Consider the following 19,235-nt stretch of genomic DNA (forward strand, 5'->3'; position numbering starts at 1 on the left):
TTTCTTGCAAGCGTTATGCTAGTTTCGATTCCTTTTTTGATTTCCCTCCTAATTTTATTGATGGGATTACCTCGTACAATTTTGAAATCACTACTATGGAAGCGTTCCTCTCTCCTAATAACTACCATTTTATTTTTTTAAATATTAAATATTTCGGGAGATACGTCGATGACGTTCTGGTTATAGGGGGAAAAGCTGATCTTCTGAAATTATTTGATATATTGGGGGAACAAGACCCCCGAATTAAATTCACAAAAGAAGAGATGGCAAAATATGTAATGGGCTTTTTAGATTTAAAAATCATCAGAACCGGAACAAAAATTAAAACGGGTTTTCCATAAAACCCTTGCTGGAGATTTATACATTCATAGCAAGTCAGAACATGCCAAAAGAACAAAACACAACGTCTTTCTTAACTTTTTCATCCGGTGAATACAATTATGCAGTCAAAGAAATGAGAGAGTAAAAAAGAAGAATGGATTTATAGGATGAGAAGAAAGAATGGATACAAAGAGGAACATCTGAATAAGATACGCAGGAAAGCGCACAAGATATGTAAAAAGGATAAAGGAGGGTGAAGAAATGAACAGTGATAAAGGAAAAAATACACAAGAAAACAAAATTAACTCTGAGAATAAGAAATACAAATATATCGTAATTCCGTATTTCAAAGGAATTTTGGAAAAGATAGAAAAAGTAGCTAAAGAATTTGGCATTAAATGCGGGATGAGGGCACCACGAACAGTAGAAAAACATTTCACACAATATAAAAAAGATGGGAAAGAAAAGGAGAATAAAACAGAAAATGAAAAAGGGGTGTATAATATAACATGTTCATGTAATAAAGAATATAGGTATAGGTCAAACCGGCTGGAGCATGAAAATTAGGTGTGGGGAGCATGACAAAGACATAAAAGAAGGAACCCCAACAACTGGACTATCAGAACACGTGATAGAGGAAGAACATGAAATTCAGAAGCGAGAAATAATGAGAGTTGATCATAAACCATTAAGTAGGAATGTATACGAAGCAGTGTATATCTGTAATGGGGGGGATAATAAACTAAACAGAGAGGACGGGAACATTGATGCAAAATGGATTAAAATGTTCAAAAGGTGGGATACAACAAAGGAAGAAATCAGCTTCCAGGTCACCCCGGCTGTGATCGGGTCTCGTGAAATCAAGCTAGATATGACGTAACCCAATGGAAGTGGGGGGGGGGAGTAAGAGGGAAATACACCTCACAACTTCCGGCATTCCATGAGAGGCCTTCTTAGACAGCTGTAATGTGTTCACAGAGTCGAAAAGTGTTTTTAACGTGTTTTACAAAATTTGTTTTAGACTGTTTTTACGGATTCTTGCATCAAGATTCTAACGTAATGGTAGGAATAAGGCACCTACACATGTTCAGCTGCCTTATATCACATTTCAACCTTTTATCAATTTTTACCATACCTCTTCATGTCTTGTTGGATGCAGCAATGGTATAATTAAATGGGCATAGCTCATCTACCTGGCGAAGGGAGTAGTTTCGTCCCGAAACGTAGTTTCACGGAATCATATACTCACCAACGTAAGTACTTTTTAAGTATTTTATAAATTGTACTGATAATTTATACATTCTTTTGTTGTTAAATCCGTACTATATATATATATATATATTTCAAGTCATGTTTTCTCTTCAGGACACACTTAAAAAGATGCGAATTTTGGATGACAAAATTGTGTATGCCTTAAATACATCAATACCAACTGCTTCATTCAAATCACAAGTCAATGCAACATCAACCTGCAAGGATTTATATAATCAGGTAATTGTTTTGAATTAAAAATACTTTGCACATTTGTCCTTCACAAATTTTGCGAATTTGCATCTATAAAGATTAAAGTTTATACCTCGCACTTAAATTATGATTGAGAGCATTATATATAAATGGTGAATAATCAATTCAAGTTATGTTTGGATAAGGATGTAAGTGATTTAAGAAAAAAATAATATCAAATGAAAGTTGTGTACTTTTAAAAGCAAACATTGTTGAGTTCAAAGAAGTTGATTCAATAACAAGTGAATGAATTCTGAAAACACATACTTTATTTTCGTGTAAGAATGCGTGAATGAGTGTGTTTAACCCTTTCACTGCTACCGGTGAGTATACTCGCCCAACTAGTTTGCTATTTTTATATTGGCGTCAGCACAATGCAGGTTCAAGTTTGTCGATCACTGATAGCTACTGCTATCTTGGGAGGTACAAAGCAACTATGTTAATGTATATTGAAACCTCTAAGATCTGCTACGGGCAAGTATACTGGTCCTAAAGATTAGCCTATGTTTTTTGAGTTATGGAATTGTCATGCGAGTTTGTGAAAACGGTCGTTGTTTTGTATACTTTGCACATTATTATTGTTTGCAATGGCTTCTAGTCGCGCAAGTACGAGTGCTCTTACTGATGCTCAATGAAATTGCCGAATTTATTACAAATGATGGAAGTGATGAGTCAGGCAATGATTTACATGGTGAATGAGATGAGAATAGAGATATTGATGATCCTGATACACCCGTTGCTGTTACACAGGTTACAAAGAAGAAAAAGATAAGACACTTGAAATGGGACAGTGCTAATTTTGTACCTACTGTGCATGACTTCGATGATAGCAATTGTGGAGTTATATGTGCCAAAAATGTAATGTCACACTTTGTGTAGTACCGTACTTTGAAAAATACCACACAAAGCTACTAACATTGTGTGTATTGTTGTATATATTAGTGCGCGCGTCAAATCTCCTGCATATGGCCTTGACCGGCTGAACAGCACCAGCGAATCACAGACGTGCGGCGTTGCGTAGTTCCGTGACAAGGTGTTTCGCTCAACCACGCTGTCTCTTTTCCGTGAGATTTCAACATGGCACCGGTGAAGTGCGCTGCTATTGGCTATTTCCATATGCAAGAGATTTGACGCGCACTCTAGGTAGATAAATGTTAATTTGTTTCCCAACAAATTTTAGCAGTGCTCCCTTTTATGATAGTTTCTTGTACATACATTTATACTAATACAGTTATCACCACACTGCACAGAAAGCCCGTAAGCCCGTATGCTGAACAACAGATTTATTTCAGAAAAAGAAATAAATAAATAAAAAGCAAACATAGTACACGAAGACTACAGCTTTACGAGTAGCTACTAACAGCCAGCCCACTTCGAAACACAGATTGCACACAATCATCATGCACCGCTCACAGTCTGTACAGCAAGTGTCTGACATGAATTCCTCAACCCCGCTGGTCAGCTGTTGCCACTTGGCAGTGCTGCCCTCACACAATGGTTGATTTTACAGGTACTACACACCTTATGGTCATATCTACCCCTCCCTGGAGAGAATAATTTTTGACATTGGAAAAAAATATTTACAATACACAAAATATACAAGAAAATATAAGTTTAGTCCAAAGTTCAAAATAAATATTTGAATAAACAAAAATGAACTTATATTTTTATCTGGTTCCACACTTCAGGATATTTGTTCATAAATTCATCCAAATAAAATTTCCTTTTTTCTATACTACAATTCCATTTTTTTAAGTTTTCTACATGATGGTTTTCTGTTAATTTTCCTTTACTTAATTCAATTAAACTAAATACACCTTTTCTGAGTTCCTTAAAGACATAATAGGGACATTCATATTTTCTAATTCTATTTTTAACAAGACTACTGAGATAATGTGTTTCTGTTGTGTTACATTATGTCTCAAGTTTCTCATTTTTCTCTTATTTATATCCTGCATAGTGGCTGAAAAAGTTTATCATCCCAATTCTTTTCTTCTGTCTGGGGAATATTAAAACAATAATTTACGATTAAACATTAATTCCACTGGTGCATATCCTAAATTGGAATGGATACTATGGTTGATTAAATTAACAATAATATCTATATATTTTGGCCAGTCTTCTTGACTTTCTAAACAACACATACGCATCATTCTATTGACAAGATTTCTGCCTGATCTACATTGTTTCTCAAATCTGTAGTATTGGCAACCATTTCTGATAGGGGAGACCGGGGTAATTAGAACATGGGGTTATTGGAACATGTTAATGTAGAATAATTTAAAACGAAAAGACTGGTGTAATAACATTTCATACCTATGTACCTACACTAAACCTACATGCAGAAAATTTGTTATTGGAATAACTACACAAAAGTAAGTTTTATTTGAGTTTTATTATACACCTGCAAAAATGATGTGACGCATGCTTGGTGTTTCTCTGCTTCTGCATATACTGGATGTGAATGAAAGAACCCTTTCAAAATTTTCTTCACCCCTATAATAAAACATAAGGGCACACATCATTTCATGTGAGTTTGGTTGTCTATGGGCAATTTGCCTGGTTTTTATAAGCAAAGTTCTTATTACCCCAAAAATTTCTGCAAATGGGTTATTAGAACATTGCGTAATTTGCTTGATTTCGCTTGGGTATACTAGATTGTACATGTAACTATTAGAAATTTTTTCTTTACTACATTGTAGAATGGCCTGTAACCTTTCAAATAAATCATAGAACACTGATTTTCATTCACACATATTTGCTTCACACCTGGGAAATTGAACTTTATGAAAAAAAGACGTTAACTTGGGATTTTATTTAAACAAGCATTGATAACTCCAGAAGAAGTAGAGCTATTGTGTTCAAATTTGCAGGGTAAATGGGACATTTATATATGATGTTCGTATTACCCCAACAGCAATCTAAAGCTATTCAGTTGAAATTTCTAACTTATGTTCCATTAACCCCAAATGGGATAATTGGAACAATTTTATGGTGTCATGACAATTTTTTTTTTTTTGGACGATTATTTGCAATGCAGGTATGGGCATTATTTTTTTCAAAAATATGCAAAAGATGTCCTTTTAAATGGTAGAAATTTTAAAAAAAATCCTTCAGTAACTTTCTGAGTAATTTACAGTGGAACTTCTACAGGCTGTTTCCTGTTCTAATTACCCCGGTCTCCCCTACATTTTTATTTAATTCAACATTCAAACATTCTTGAAATATACCATCTACTTCTTCAGATACACATGGTAAAAGCTTAATCAACTTATTACCTTGAGCCGTCTTGAATAACAATTCATTACATGAAAAATCAGTATGGGCTCCTATATTGTATAAGAAGTCTAAACCTAATAAAATTCCAACATTTAGGTTCTTTACCACTAGAAATTCTATTAAAATATCTTCTCCATCAAATCTTAGATTGACAATGATCTTGCCTAATACCCTTTGTTGTTTCTTGCCAGAATAATCTACAAGTACTATGTCTGTTAGTGGGCTGTAAAATTGGTAGTGTAACTTCTTGAATAATCTCTTTCCATTTATCTTCAGAGAGTAACGAGAGTTCACTACCCGAGTCTACGAGGCATTTATAATCTAAACCATTAATTTCACAATTAATAAAGCATGTACCTTTTATTTTTTGTCTGACATTAATAGGCAAATTCATGGTTTTTGTACTGAATTTCTCTTCTATCATCAAGTCATTATAAAAGTCAACATCTACTTGGCAAATATGTACATAAGTGTTAAGCTTAGGTCTATACTTAATCTATGTTAGTGGTTTTCAATATATTTTCATCACTACTGTCAAAATCTTGTATCTTATGTTGGTATGACGCGTATTGTACCCTGTATCGCCATACTAATAGGCTCACAATTCAGTTTAAACTTTCATGAGGCAAAAATGTAGAGGCTTTAGCTCTCAAAGAAGAATTTTCTCGTACACCACTACTATTATTCCTATTTGGAAAATTTACTGCATGTACTACACCAGTATTTTCTTCAAATTCAGTATTAGTACTACTTGTTTGCATCAGAGGCTTCCTCTGATTAAACCTATTATATGGATTATATCTATTTCTATCATTAAATCTACTGTGATTTTCATTTCTGTAACCTCCTTGGTTATCATTGAAATTATTCAGAAATCTATTGCTTACAGTATTATTTCCAGATTGATAATCTGTATTGTTGTTATACCTTCTATAGGAATTAAATCTATCACGATTGTTGTTACCAACATTTCTTGCACTATTATTTACATTTCTGGATGTATTTGGTTCAACGTTACTATCAAACTTTCTTACATTTACTTACCTAACAAACCTACTGGATGGCTTTGAATCTACATCATAGGAATTATAAAGAGCTTCATGTCTTGAAACTAATTCAGCTGCAATTCCCAATGAGATATTGGGCTGATGAAGTATAGCCTCTTTCACTTTCATTGGCATTTGATGAGCAATGAGAATAAGTTTTTGCTGATCACTCATTTCAGGTTGAACTACATTTAACACATTTACCTGTGACCAGAAATAACCTAACAAACTTTGTTTACTCTCCTTGGAAAATTTCTTACATAGTACATTTGTTAAACAAGTACTCTTCCATGATGGACTTTCAAACACATTTAGAAACAATGCTTTAAAATAATCATAATCATCTATCAACTCTTTGTTTTGATCAAACCAATGTTTTGCAACACCCTTAAGAACCATGGGTATGTACTTCATGCCTAGGGTTACTAGATCGCTATAAGGGAAATGTAGGACATAATGTCCCAAAATGTAGGATTTTATGTCCAAATGTAGGACACATCTTTCGCAATAAATAATACATATTTCTATAGAGCACGTTAAAAAGTAATTTAAAAATGACACTTTTCAGCTTTAAAAAAATGAATTCTTAATGAGTTCTTAAATGCAAAATTTCAAAACCTGTAATCATACTTATAAACAATGCACCTCTTACTACATGTTTTACCTGGTACTTCTCAGTCATTTTTTCTCAAAATTTTAGGTTTAGTCAAAATATATTTATGAGAAACTGGACAGTCAAACTCTTTGAAATTATAGGGACCAGTACCAATCTTTTTTACAGACGTTATGAAAAAAATATTTCTCTCGTGAATCCGTTGTGCTGTTGGTAATGAAAGTAGTCTTTGAACATTTGCATTAAGGCCTGTAATGGCAAACAAATACTTAGCAATTACTGTAATTTGAAATGGTTGCAGAAGTTCCATTCTGGGTAGTGTTTAGTTCGATAACAGGATTTCTGCCAAAATTACAAATCCAAAATTAGTGACTTTTTCAGGACTTTTCTTGGCCCTTTTTCATTCTTCTTAACCTTTATTTATTCGACCCCTACCTTGGGTAAAGATGGAAAATATCTATTTAATGAAAAATCCCTAACAAAAGCCAGTTAAGATGAAAACTGGACTGAATTTAACAAGCCAATTAGACCTGCTTTATCTATTAATGTACCCTGGACTGCATTTGGCAGACTAGTGGGGCTCTGGTGCCTGGGATCACAGCCAGTAAAATCTTATGTGAGACTAATGTTGGTTGTCCCTGCATGTTTGTGATTGTCCCTTCATCCATCTTATCTTACCATCATTTATCCTCATCTTCGCGATTAGCAAAACGAGCAGAAAAGTGAAGTAAAATAAACTAAATCAACCAATCAGTCTTGACCACAAGAATAATTTATTGACTTTTATTGACATCTTGACCTACTTGTTGATTTATTTACTTTTTGTTGACTTTCCTGACTAGTAGACACCCGGAATAACTTCGTTCTCTATAGCCCCTGCTTTACAATCACAATATTTAATAAGAATGGAAACCACCTTGTTCCATCAGTGAAAACCCCAAATCAAGAAATTGCGCTCAGGCATTGAACAGTAACATCTGGATGGGGGGGGGGGGGTAATGACTGAATCAAAATAAATTTTGCTTTTGAGTTTTGGAACGCAGTTCATAGACTTGTAACTAGCATGCATTCTCTTTGTTCAACTGAAACGCATATTTTCCTAATTACTATTATGTGACACTCAAAATGTAGGACATTTATGATATTTTTCAAATTCCTCCTGGACGCCGGACAAAAGGCTAAAATGTAGGACATGTCCAGGAAAAACCGGACGTCTGGTAACCCTAATCATGCCTGACATTACAAAATTATCTTCAATTTCTTTTAAAAACTGAGACGCTAAGTAATCTCTCCTTGTAGCATTGAAATTTGGCAACCTTCCATGCTTTTTCTTGAACCTTCTATTAATTTCAGATTCAATTTCACTAGATACATAAACCTTTTCTATTTTTATTAAAACTAGATATTCTTTTGTTAACACCATTTCCACTTGTTCTTAAAGAATGACTAAGTCTATATAGTTTTTTTTTTATACTCTATTGAGCTTTCAGTATCAGAACTAGAAGTATCAGACTTTATACTAGTATTTTCTTTCTAAATGTAACATTGGAACATTTTTCTACTGGATATCTCTCATCTATATGACTAGATCTTGAAAAACGTACATGACTAGCAATACTACTAGGATTTTTATTCAAATCACTAAGTTTACTGGTGCTTTGCATCTGACTTTTGTTAGTTTGTTGCTGAGCAATGACCTGCAATGCTCTTAAGTCTTTCGAAAGTCAACAAATTTATTTTCTACTATTTCTACTTTTGAAGCAATGTCAGTTACTTGTTGAACACAACCCTTATATGTAATTTCACATCCTGCAATTTTATTTGATACTACATGAACGCTTTGACTCAGGTCCTGTATTGTTTAACCTGTCTTCATTGAAAGTTCTGAGAATTCTTCTTGTAACTGAACAAGACTAGCATTCTGTTCACCTACTTTATTAACTACAGTTTCGTACCTAGATTGGTCAGTACCGATAATGGACTTTATTTCTCGAAGTTCAAGATCATTCTGTTTCACGTGTTCATTCAATCTTTCTTGTGACTTATTACTTTGATCGGAGCAGTTTCTTACAATCTCGTCAATTTTTGTTTCTAACTGATTATGAAAAGACTCAAAATTATTATTTACATCAGTTAAAGACTCACAAGTTTGAACACACAAATCAGTAACTCTTTTCTCAACCTTTGCTTCAAGGCAAACAAATTCGTCATTAAAGTTAGATTCAAATTGATCTAGTTTGCTAGACACGTTTTCCTTCATGTTAGCAACACAGTCTTCTACTAACCGTAATTTCCTTGTAACACTTTTTTCTACTTCAGAAAACTTCGAACCCAACGACGACATCTGAGAATCCATCTTTTCATCCCTCTCCGCGACGTTCTCTTGCAGGGAGGTAACATTTTCTTGCATGGAAGCAACATTTTCTTGCAAGCCAGTAATCTGGGATCCGAAGGTAGATAGCTGCTGCTGCAATATGTCTCCTAGTCGAGATTCCAACTGCTTGAATGTCTGGTTTTGCTGGCATTTTGTTGCAACTAGTGACCTACTTATCCTTTCCACTAAATGCACATAGCTGGTAGTCAAAGACCATCTTCAACATTCGTGACGATCACAGTACATGGCACGGAACAGCTGCTTACTTTCACAGTTCAATTCGTAATGTAACGGTCAAACACTTTGTGTTTCGTTGAGCGGTCTGATATTCGGTCCATTGTTCGTGCACCACTTATCACCACACTGCACAGAAAGCCCATATGCTGAACAACAGATTTATTTAACAAAAAAAAAAAAAGCAAACATAGCACACGAAGACTACAGCTTTACGAGAACTAACCAGCCAGCCCACTTCGAAACGCGGATTGCACACAAACATCGTGCACCACTCAGTCAGTACATCAAGTGTCTGATGTGAATTCCTCGACCCCGCCGGTCAGCTGTTGCCACTTGGCAGTGCTGCCCTCACACAATGGCGGAATTTACAGGTACTACACACCTTATGGTCATACAGTGATTTCATATACAAAAATATATACACGTTTGTATAGTTACCTATGTGTATTATGTGTGTAATTATTTTGGTGATAAATGATAATAATATGTACAACTTTTTAGCATGTTTTGTTTGCTGAAACACTAAAATCGTTTAAATTGAAAGGGGGAAAATGGTACAAATTAAACTGTTAAATTGTAAGAAGTAGTTAGCACAGCATGGTATTACAATTCAGAAAGTCCATAGCAGTGAAAGGGTTAAAAGCATAGTTGTTTTTTTTAGGTCTCCCAAATTTCATATTATAGATAACCCTTTTTACCAAATAATAAATAAATAAGATCATTTTGATGCAGTGTGTGTTGCTTTGTTTATTTGTAAGTGAAATATTTATATGAATTAAATTTACTTATGCTTATAACATTTCTCCACAGTTGCAAAGTAACTACAATCAGAGGGAGTCTTCTATTAAAAGGTGTATATCATTTGCTAATGACAAAGTGCGTAAATTAAAGGAAGAAAGGACTACTAAACCTGATGATGTACAACTCCTAAAAATACTTAGAAAAGAACAAACCAAGGTATGTGATATGCATTGTTGGGATCTGTGAGTTTGTTAGAAGGGTGGTACCGAAAGTAATAGAGGTAGTTCTTTTTCAATCAATTTATTCCATCAGTGAACCAGCTTCATTGTTCCAGCATGAAATACACTGCTTGTTTCATCTTGTTCTAATATCTACTCGGGACATAATTAAACATATGATAATCAGAGAGGGTCAAGGTCAGAGTGGAAATACTACCAATATGCTGTTACTTTTGAACTGCCCATATGTAGGGTGACCATGATACTTTGACTCCAAAATGGGATATTCCAAGGAGATCAGTTTACCCCGAAAAATCAGTTGGGCCTAATTATACAATTAATGTTGTTATTAACATATTCTTATTTACTAAAGTATGAATCACATAAATGAAACATCACATCTGGTCCCTTCTGATCAACTTTGCCGAAGTTGAAGTATTAATTACAAGATCCAATCTTCTTGAGAACAGTTTTATGCTTCACCAACTGCTCATAAAAAAAACTCCTCGAAAAACTTACACCACATATCTTTGTCTTTGGAGTTTGTGCAAAATGGAGGAATTTAAATTCTTGCTTGAAACTACATGTACACTTCTTCGCTATGTTTATTCACTGCTCTGCAAATAATGGAACACACCAACAATACAATGCGAACTAACCTAAAACAGTGAACTTCTGTCTGTTCGAATGTTCCCGACGAAAATGGAGCATTTTCATTGCTATGATGCCCTTACCACAGTCTTGCAATGCATGCTAGTTTAAAAATTCCATCCAATTTTTTTTAGCATGAAATGTCTCAAATTAAGACTCTGTTTTCAAGCTAACTGATAGACTTCTATAAAATGGGACAAATAGTGTTTTTTTAATAATATCGATGGGATGACCTGGTCATGCCTCGGAAACGGGACTGCCTGTCAAAACTAGACATATGGTTACCCTTTCCATATAGTACTATGCTAACAAGCAAACTACTAAGACAAGAGTAAATGCATTTTGGTATAGTACTTCAAGAATTTGTGTTGTGCATAAGCTAAATCAAGTCTCTTCCAGGTGTGTTAAAAACAGGTAAACTAACCTACTATCCGTGACAAAAATATTGAGCCCTCTGTTTGCGTGCTTGTAAAATTGTACTCAGTGGGTGGAAAAATGTCAAATATACCTCATTGGAAAGCTTCAAGTATTTTTTTTTTTAATAAGCGTCATCTAAAAATTATTGTTCGTTCCATTTTCGTATTATAATGAAAAATTCACTAAAAAGTGTAGTTTTTTCTTCCAGTTTGCAAGAATGGGGAACTTAACATCATGCAGTTCATAATCCACAATTGATGTAATATTGAGATTTTTTTGTATGTGAGGACGGATTGTTTTTGCATCTCTGTGGAAGAAGTCAAATGCAGATCTTCACTAGATGCTTCAAAAATTTAAATTTTAGGCAAATGTTCAATCTTGAAATGCATAATTTCAAATTAAATTAAATTGTAAAACGCCATTTATATGACACATTTGATCCAAATCCAGAAGATTAACATGTGTATCTCAAGTATGACCACAGATATAAATTATTATTGACCACTCCTAATATGGTAAATGCGCGGATGACGTATGGCAATATGCGGCCCATCTCAGACGCTGCGGGCTGCAGGTGACTTGCACAGTGTTGCCACTTCTTTGCAGCTACACGGTTTACGCTGCGGGAATACTGGAAGTGTGTTTCGTTGGTCCGATCCAAAACATTCTGGCAGTGTAAAATAATGAATGAACAATTTATCATATGAATGAAATACATTTTCTTTGTATACTTTAGTTATTGTTAATTTTCTAGCTTTTATCCAATCTTTATACGAACGTCATTTTCTCCGTATCATTTTATGTCGCTCATTTAAAGAGAGTAAGTGCAACGATGAGCTTGATTTGATGAAGGCAATGAAATATCTGACCAAATATTCAAACTCGTGACTGCTGGCTTCGCAGTCTCCTCTGTATAAAAAAAATAACGTGCCTGCGATGTACAGCAACAGCACCTTTATAACAAAGATAAACAGCAAGAAAAAGTGCATGTAAGGCATCTTATGTATGTGTGCAAGTTCAGGCTATATGGTAGGAACACAAGAGTGATAAAAGAAAATCTGCATTCGTCAATTAAACGACGCACGCTTTTAGAAGCGATATAGGGCGGGGCCACGTAGAGGGTGTGCGTGGCAATCAGCCAATGGCAGGAGTGCAACGTTGTACAGTTAGGAGACTGCGGCGCGGAAGTTAAAAGCCGTGTTCTGTATTTTTCTTGCGCGCAAGACGTTTTCATAAAACTCGCCACTTTAAGGTTCATCATAAGATGGGGCAAGACATTTTGAACCTGACTGTCCAAGTCCCATGAATTTCCGTCGCCTACAGCCGGAGTTATCGTTCCTTGAAGAAACAAGGGAAACATCACCTTTCATTTCCTTCCGCCTGTTTTTTCGTTGCCACCGTGTTGACGCAGCTGAGTTGTTGTGTCTAAGGAAAACTGTGGGTGTTAAATTCGTCTGGATATAAACAATGACCCTTCATTGTTCTCGAACATTGAAAGTCTGTCAGTTTGAGTTCAGCGTTTTCGTAGCAAGGCTGGTGTAAAATTATTCGCTTATCGTTCACTCGTGCGCCATGAAGAACAGTTTGTGAAAAGATGAAATACAGCCCTTTCGTACAATAGTGTGTGTTCCGTGTGTTCTTCTTATTTTAAGTAATGTCACTCTCGAAACCTAGCACCAGTAGTACAGGCACCAAAGGTGCAAAATCTAATCATTAACCCCCAGGAGAGTGATTCGGAAATGAGTGAAATCAGTGACATGGAGACCGAGGAAGACGACGAGAGCGGTGATGACCTGACAGTTCCTCTACAATAAATACCTTCAAGCTTCTTTCAGGTATGGGTTTCTCGTATATGCTACAGTGATATGACATTATAATCCTGTGTAGAAATATTCACTACAGTAAACCCTCGTTAACACAAACTCGCTTAAGACGAACACTCGGTTAACATGAACAAAATGTTGGTCCCGGCAGGGATGTATTATATCTTATAGAAAGTTTTATCGGTTAACGCGAATTTCGGTTACCACGAATTAAACAGATTAAGATCACAATGTGTTCAAAGGTGTTTTTCTATTCTTTAAAACATAGCCAGTACGAGTAACATAAATATTAAAACTTGGGTGCAATTGCTCGACAATCGCCATCACCGCGTCAACAAATTCAGTTGTGTGTTCCGATGTGTTTTTCTATTCTTTAAAACGTAGAAGACTGAAACCCCAAGTAGGAGTGTGCTTGATATAATAAAAGCTATCACCGCATCCTGGGAATCTGTGTCATCACAACACATACTGAACTGTTTTTCACCAGAAAATGATCTGTGAGTACTTTTTTAAAAAAATAATTAATGTAGTAGTGTTTTCTATGGTGACATACAAAATACGTATTTTAAATGGTTAATGTGTAGAAAGAACTGTATTGCAACAATAAAATTTAAGTCCCCGGTTAGCACGATTTTTTTAACACGAACTCTTGATTTTTCGGTCCCTTGGGATTCGTGTTAACAAGAGTTTACTGTATATTATTTCACTGTATTCATATATACTGTCCATGCATTATCAAAATAATGGATACATCGCGAATCTTCTGTCCTTTCCTTGCGCTAGCAGTTAGTTTGGCAACGGCGCAGTAGCACTGGCCGCGTATTGGCCGAACTCATGTTCCTTCTAAAAGCGTACGCCGTATAGAGCATCTGAACAATGCTTCTCTGTGCACAACAATTCTCTTTGTAACCAAAACTTTCGGCTTACTTTAAGTGTCAAAGCTGCTGGGCTGAACGCAAAGTTTAAAGGGCTGCCGGCGGCGTGTGGCAACAAAGTGCACTTCGTCGTAGCAACGAGGTGAAAAACATGCGAGCCGGTTGCCAAGGGAAACAATTCTGTCTGTCATTTTTAATTCGCAGAATGTGAAAAGATAAGCCATAAAAATTTGATTGTTATTCCATGCTCATTATTTAGATATGCTTTGCATCGCCATTGGGCTGACCATTACCGAGATTACAACACTGTTATTAAACATTAATATTGGCTGTTCCACAAATGATAGTAACATTATATATGGCCGAGATATTTACACATAAACAAGCTTCAATCACAAGAAATTTCGTATTTTTACGACTGGTTTTCAAGAAGCGACACACGATTGAATTTGACTTACATAAAACACACACGAAAAAACTACACTTTTATGAATATTTTTGTTTGAATAGAGAACAGACAGAGCTAAAATCAATTTGTGTTGCTTTTTTTTCTAAAAGTAGACACTTGTAGCTTTCCAATGAGGTATATTTGACTTTTTTCCTCCCACGGAGTACAATTTGAGAAGCACGTAAACAGAGGGCTCAATATTTTTGTCACGGATAGTAGCCTGTTGGTTAGCTAAAAATTATTTCTCCTATAGTTTACAGTTGCTAAAGCATTCCAACATGTTTTTTGATGTTGCATTTCGGGAGAATACAAAAAGTTACACACAAGGATAAATAGGATAAATTTAACGAAAACAAAAAATGCAATAACGTAGATACCTAATATGCAACCATTTTTGCTGCTGGAGAACTTATCAAATTTTAATTATGAACCTTAATGTCATTAGGAAATTCAAAATCATCATCTTTTCTACAAAGATTATATGTTCATTTTAATTAAATTTAATTGTGGCAGCTGACACCACTTGTGAAAATCTCCACAGCAAGTCTCTATTGCCATTCTTATTATTTATTTTTCCTGTGTTCTTTTGCAAGGAACGTATATTTAGAACTGTCTCCAATTACTCTTCAAAATCTCCCTCGTGTGACCTTGAAAAGCCATACTTAGGTCTAAATTTGTAATGTCGAGATCATGTTCGTGCTACCTCGTTCCCATTTTTCTTGTTCTTTGCTCTACATAATCTCTTAAAAGTGAACAAATTATATTGATATTCCTTTGGATTACACATCTAGCACTGGTTTTCAAATTTTATATTCATTTAATGTACATTCCAAACTTTTCAGAGATTGTACATACCTCGCATAAAAATTTCATGTGGTGATAGTTTCAATGTCGACCTTTCAATTCAAGCATTGGCATCAGCTAATCATTTGATGATTTATTTGTCATGCACATTTTTTATTCTTTATAGGTCTGAACCGATACCAATGTTGATATTCTTAGAGGTTTCCAATGCCAATGCTTGAAAATTGTAAAAATTTGAAAAACTTCAGAATAATTATAAATTTTAATACATATTTTCCATTGGAACTATACCTCAGCACGTAAAATAGTAAACTAATTACAAAATCCATATCTCCCTACGACACTGTTGCAAAGATAATGAAAATTATACATTTTGATAATTTGCAGGATATTCAGAGAGCAAAAATGTCATACAGATTTTTTTGCTGATTCCCCAAAACACTTAGACTCATGACAAGCACCAGTCGGAATTAGTGATTAAATTTCAGCTTATACTTTCTGATACTAACACTACTGGTATCCGCTGATATCAATAAAGCAGTATGTTCAAAAATGATTGCTTCAACATTTTTGACTCAATCTGCAAAGGTCTCTCTATTCCACCATTGTATAAAGTATGTTCACACATCATCATTATTATTGTTTTATTTATTATTATAAGGTTACCATTAATATTAATATTTAAACAGTATTAATACAAATAGTGACTGTGTAATTTTTAATTCAACTACTTTTTTTTATAAAAGTGTGGTTTTGAGATAGTTATTATTCCGTATACCCTGCATAACGGGAATTTTTGTTATTTCACTATGTAAGTGAAGCAGGTTCACCAAGTTTTTGACATTCAACGTTACAATTTTACAATCCATTGTAACATAAGCATTGGATTATCTTTGTATTGCATTAACATGTTTCTTAATGCTCATTTCTGATGGCAGAAACATTCTGAAATAATGTGAGACTTTATTAGACTTTATTAAACTGATTGATTTTTTTATCACTTTCAGCTGAGGTTATTACAGGCAGAGTTAAATGTGGAAGAAGTAGTGAAGGAAAGAAGTTGGAAAGTGTACTATGAAAGGTGTAGAGCATTCTACAAACCAACAGACTTACGTATATAGCATACAAATTAGTTAAGAATAAGAATTGTTTTCACATGTTAGGGGGTGTTACTGGTAGTTGGTTCGTAGGATTTGCAAGACATGTTTGTTATTTAATCAGAACGGGCATCAATTGATGTGATGCAACCGGTAACTATGACTACTGTAAGGATTTTTGTATCGGACTATCCATGCATGGTACATGGATGCTAGACAACATAAAGACTGACTTTTGTAACTGTTTGTACAGGATAGAAAAAATGAGTTCAGTTGAATGCACTTGTCTAGTTGGAAATCCGGCATAATGTGGAGAATTAATCATCATATTTAATCACGAGTGTTGAACGGTCAAATTATAATAGCTAATGCTCTATTGAGTACTCATCAGAACTCATAATGTAATTTTTGTAATGTGATTACAGGAAAATGCTCTTGTTTTTTATACAGCAGTAATTTAGTTTTAAACATGAAATGAGGTCTTACAAAAAGTTTGCATATTTTGTATAAAGTTGAAAATTTTCACTTACTGATTCTTTAACATTATCAGATAATGAGTTGTTACGTGTCAGTAATTGCAAATAATATGTATGGTCTGTATGTTTTTCATTTGCAGTGTCCTAAAGATAATGACAATGAGGTTTAAAATGGGTAAAAAACAAACTCAGCTTCCAACTACAAGCATATTTCTTGACAGCACTGTCTTGTATGGATGCTTATGTACAGAAAATATATTTTGTTAGCATTTCTTAGTGGAACATGTGCTACAAATGAAACCTGATGAAAAATAGAAATATTCATTCGATACAGCTTTGTTTTGCTGTGTACCAAGTAGTTATTTAGACAATGTTTACCACATGACCTGGTAGTTGTAATTGTTATTTTGTATAACTTTTTTTGTACTGTGATGTAATATATGTGCTCATTTATGAAACTGATGCATATTTTTAATGATACGACAAAATGAATGAAAGGACAACACGACACAAGTCCCAGAGAGGTTTGCCCTTGCTGGGAGACGAGATGCCAGAGCCTTGTTTGTCTGCAAAATGCAGTCCAGAGTGTACTACGTGGCAGGGAGGTTGATATTTGGGAGTCTTACAAAAGGGTCAATCCTTACACCCCAACTGCTTGGATGCATTGCTGTGTTCATTTTCTTGAGAGCTATCTTTGCCTTGTGCTTGCAAATACATTATTAATCACTAAATATTTATAAACATCATATTCAGCAAACTACATCCCATGTGATGGGAGGTGCATTCTCGAATTCCGCCAGAATGGCACTGCTTTTCTTGGTGTCGCAGAACATTACATTGCAAAGTAAAAAATCGTGTGAAATCGCCTTCAAACTTTTATACGAGATTTTCCTCTATCCTTCTTTACTTTTTCTAAAAAAAAACCTTCAAAATATGTACTTTTTTCTTGACTAACATAACATTTATATGAGGTACATTCAGGACCCTCAAATTAGCAGTTAGCAGCACAAGATTTCTTCCATTAAATCATTTGCACACTCCATATATACAGGGTGTCTCATCTAACATTGCAACCTAAAATATTTGGTGAAGAACAACAAATATTGAAAAACTGCTTTCGCAAATATATAGGTATGAGAGGGGCTCATGAAATTAGTGGACACAATACGTTGAACTACGTAAGGAAGTACAATTTTCATTGGTTTTTTTTTTGTTGTTTTTTTATAGAAACCCCATTTTGTTTTCAGCTCGTTTGAAAGTACAGAAAAAATCATTAAGCCTCGGCTGGATGTTGAAAGAAATCAAATTTCGAGGGTGTTCTTAGTTCCATTCTAACAACAGTACCAAGGGAACACGAGGGAGGCGCTGGCGTCGCTTTCAAGAAATTCTTCTTTTTCCCCATTCACAAACCCTCCCATATTCTTACCATCGTTACCCAGTTTCAGCAACCCGACCTCACTGCTTTTACGATCTGGCAGGGAGGGCAAGAATGGAATGGTTGTGCCCACTGGCCATTGACAGATGTGCCACAACCCTGAAGAAGAACTGTTTAAAGCTTACACATCATCCCTTTGAGATCACCAGCCTATGCACTGTGAAGCTTTTTTTTTTTTCGTCTGTACATTCATTTTGTTACAGTAAAATGGCCAACTAACATAGATCATGTAGTAAAATACCTAAAATATAAATTCTCCGCTTTGGAATCAGGATTCTGTTGTTACTGTTCTCGTGCAAGAATCTACACACTTTGTGTTATCAGGACCTCTCTGATGTCGTAGTGGTTACGTCGTCGCCTTGTAATCAAGGGACCCCAGATTCAATACCTGGTGGAGGCACGTAGTGGCTCCAATGGCGTAGCAGCCACCCCCGCAATATGGGGGGGGGGGGTGTCAGACGAGGTGTAGGTGCCCCACAATGTGCTCTTGAATTTTTTATATAATCGCAGAAATTCCACAGATAGTGTCGCTTATAAAAAAATTGATTTACGAAACAGAAATCTGGTTCCCAGTAACATCATATACGACGTCTGCGATAACAAGCAGTGACGTATTATCTCAGCCAGAGGGGCCCCAGTAACTTGTCATATGGGTCTCCCTCCGAAATGCAGAATTAACTTACTTGCTCGCAGATGTCCATCGATAGGAAAATATCCCTCATCTCATACCTTTTTATCTAAGCAGTTTGTCGTAAACGTAGTGTAGCGTGTCAATGGTCTACAGTTATGAATCCAGTAGAAATATTCAGTTGCTCAACCAGTCGATCCTTATTTTACAATAAATATCAAAATTGTTAATTCGTAACCTTTTAGTTTT

At 35.1% G+C, this 19,235-nt stretch overlaps 1 protein-coding gene across 1 annotated transcript in view; it reads left to right on the forward strand.

Moving 5' to 3' along the window:
• Window positions 1-17,381, forward strand: part of Ccdc58 (Coiled-coil domain-containing 58) — a 28,999-nt gene extending 11,618 nt beyond the window's left edge. Inside the window, exons 2-4 of the mRNA XM_083123980.1 lie at window positions 1,687-1,812; window positions 10,184-10,330; window positions 16,358-17,381. Coding sequence (XP_082980106.1) covers window positions 1,687-1,812; window positions 10,184-10,330; window positions 16,358-16,471 — 387 coding nt within the window. The 3' untranslated portion in view covers window positions 16,472-17,381. The remainder of the gene's footprint in view (window positions 1-1,686; window positions 1,813-10,183; window positions 10,331-16,357) is intronic.
• The last annotated feature ends 1,854 nt before the right edge of the window (window positions 17,382-19,235 follow it).

Source organism: Lepisma saccharinum, chromosome 6, assembly GCF_977018435.1.
Source record: "Lepisma saccharinum chromosome 6, izLepSacc3.1, whole genome shotgun sequence".
In the NCBI taxonomy this organism is placed as follows: Eukaryota; Metazoa; Arthropoda; class Insecta; order Zygentoma; family Lepismatidae; genus Lepisma; species Lepisma saccharinum.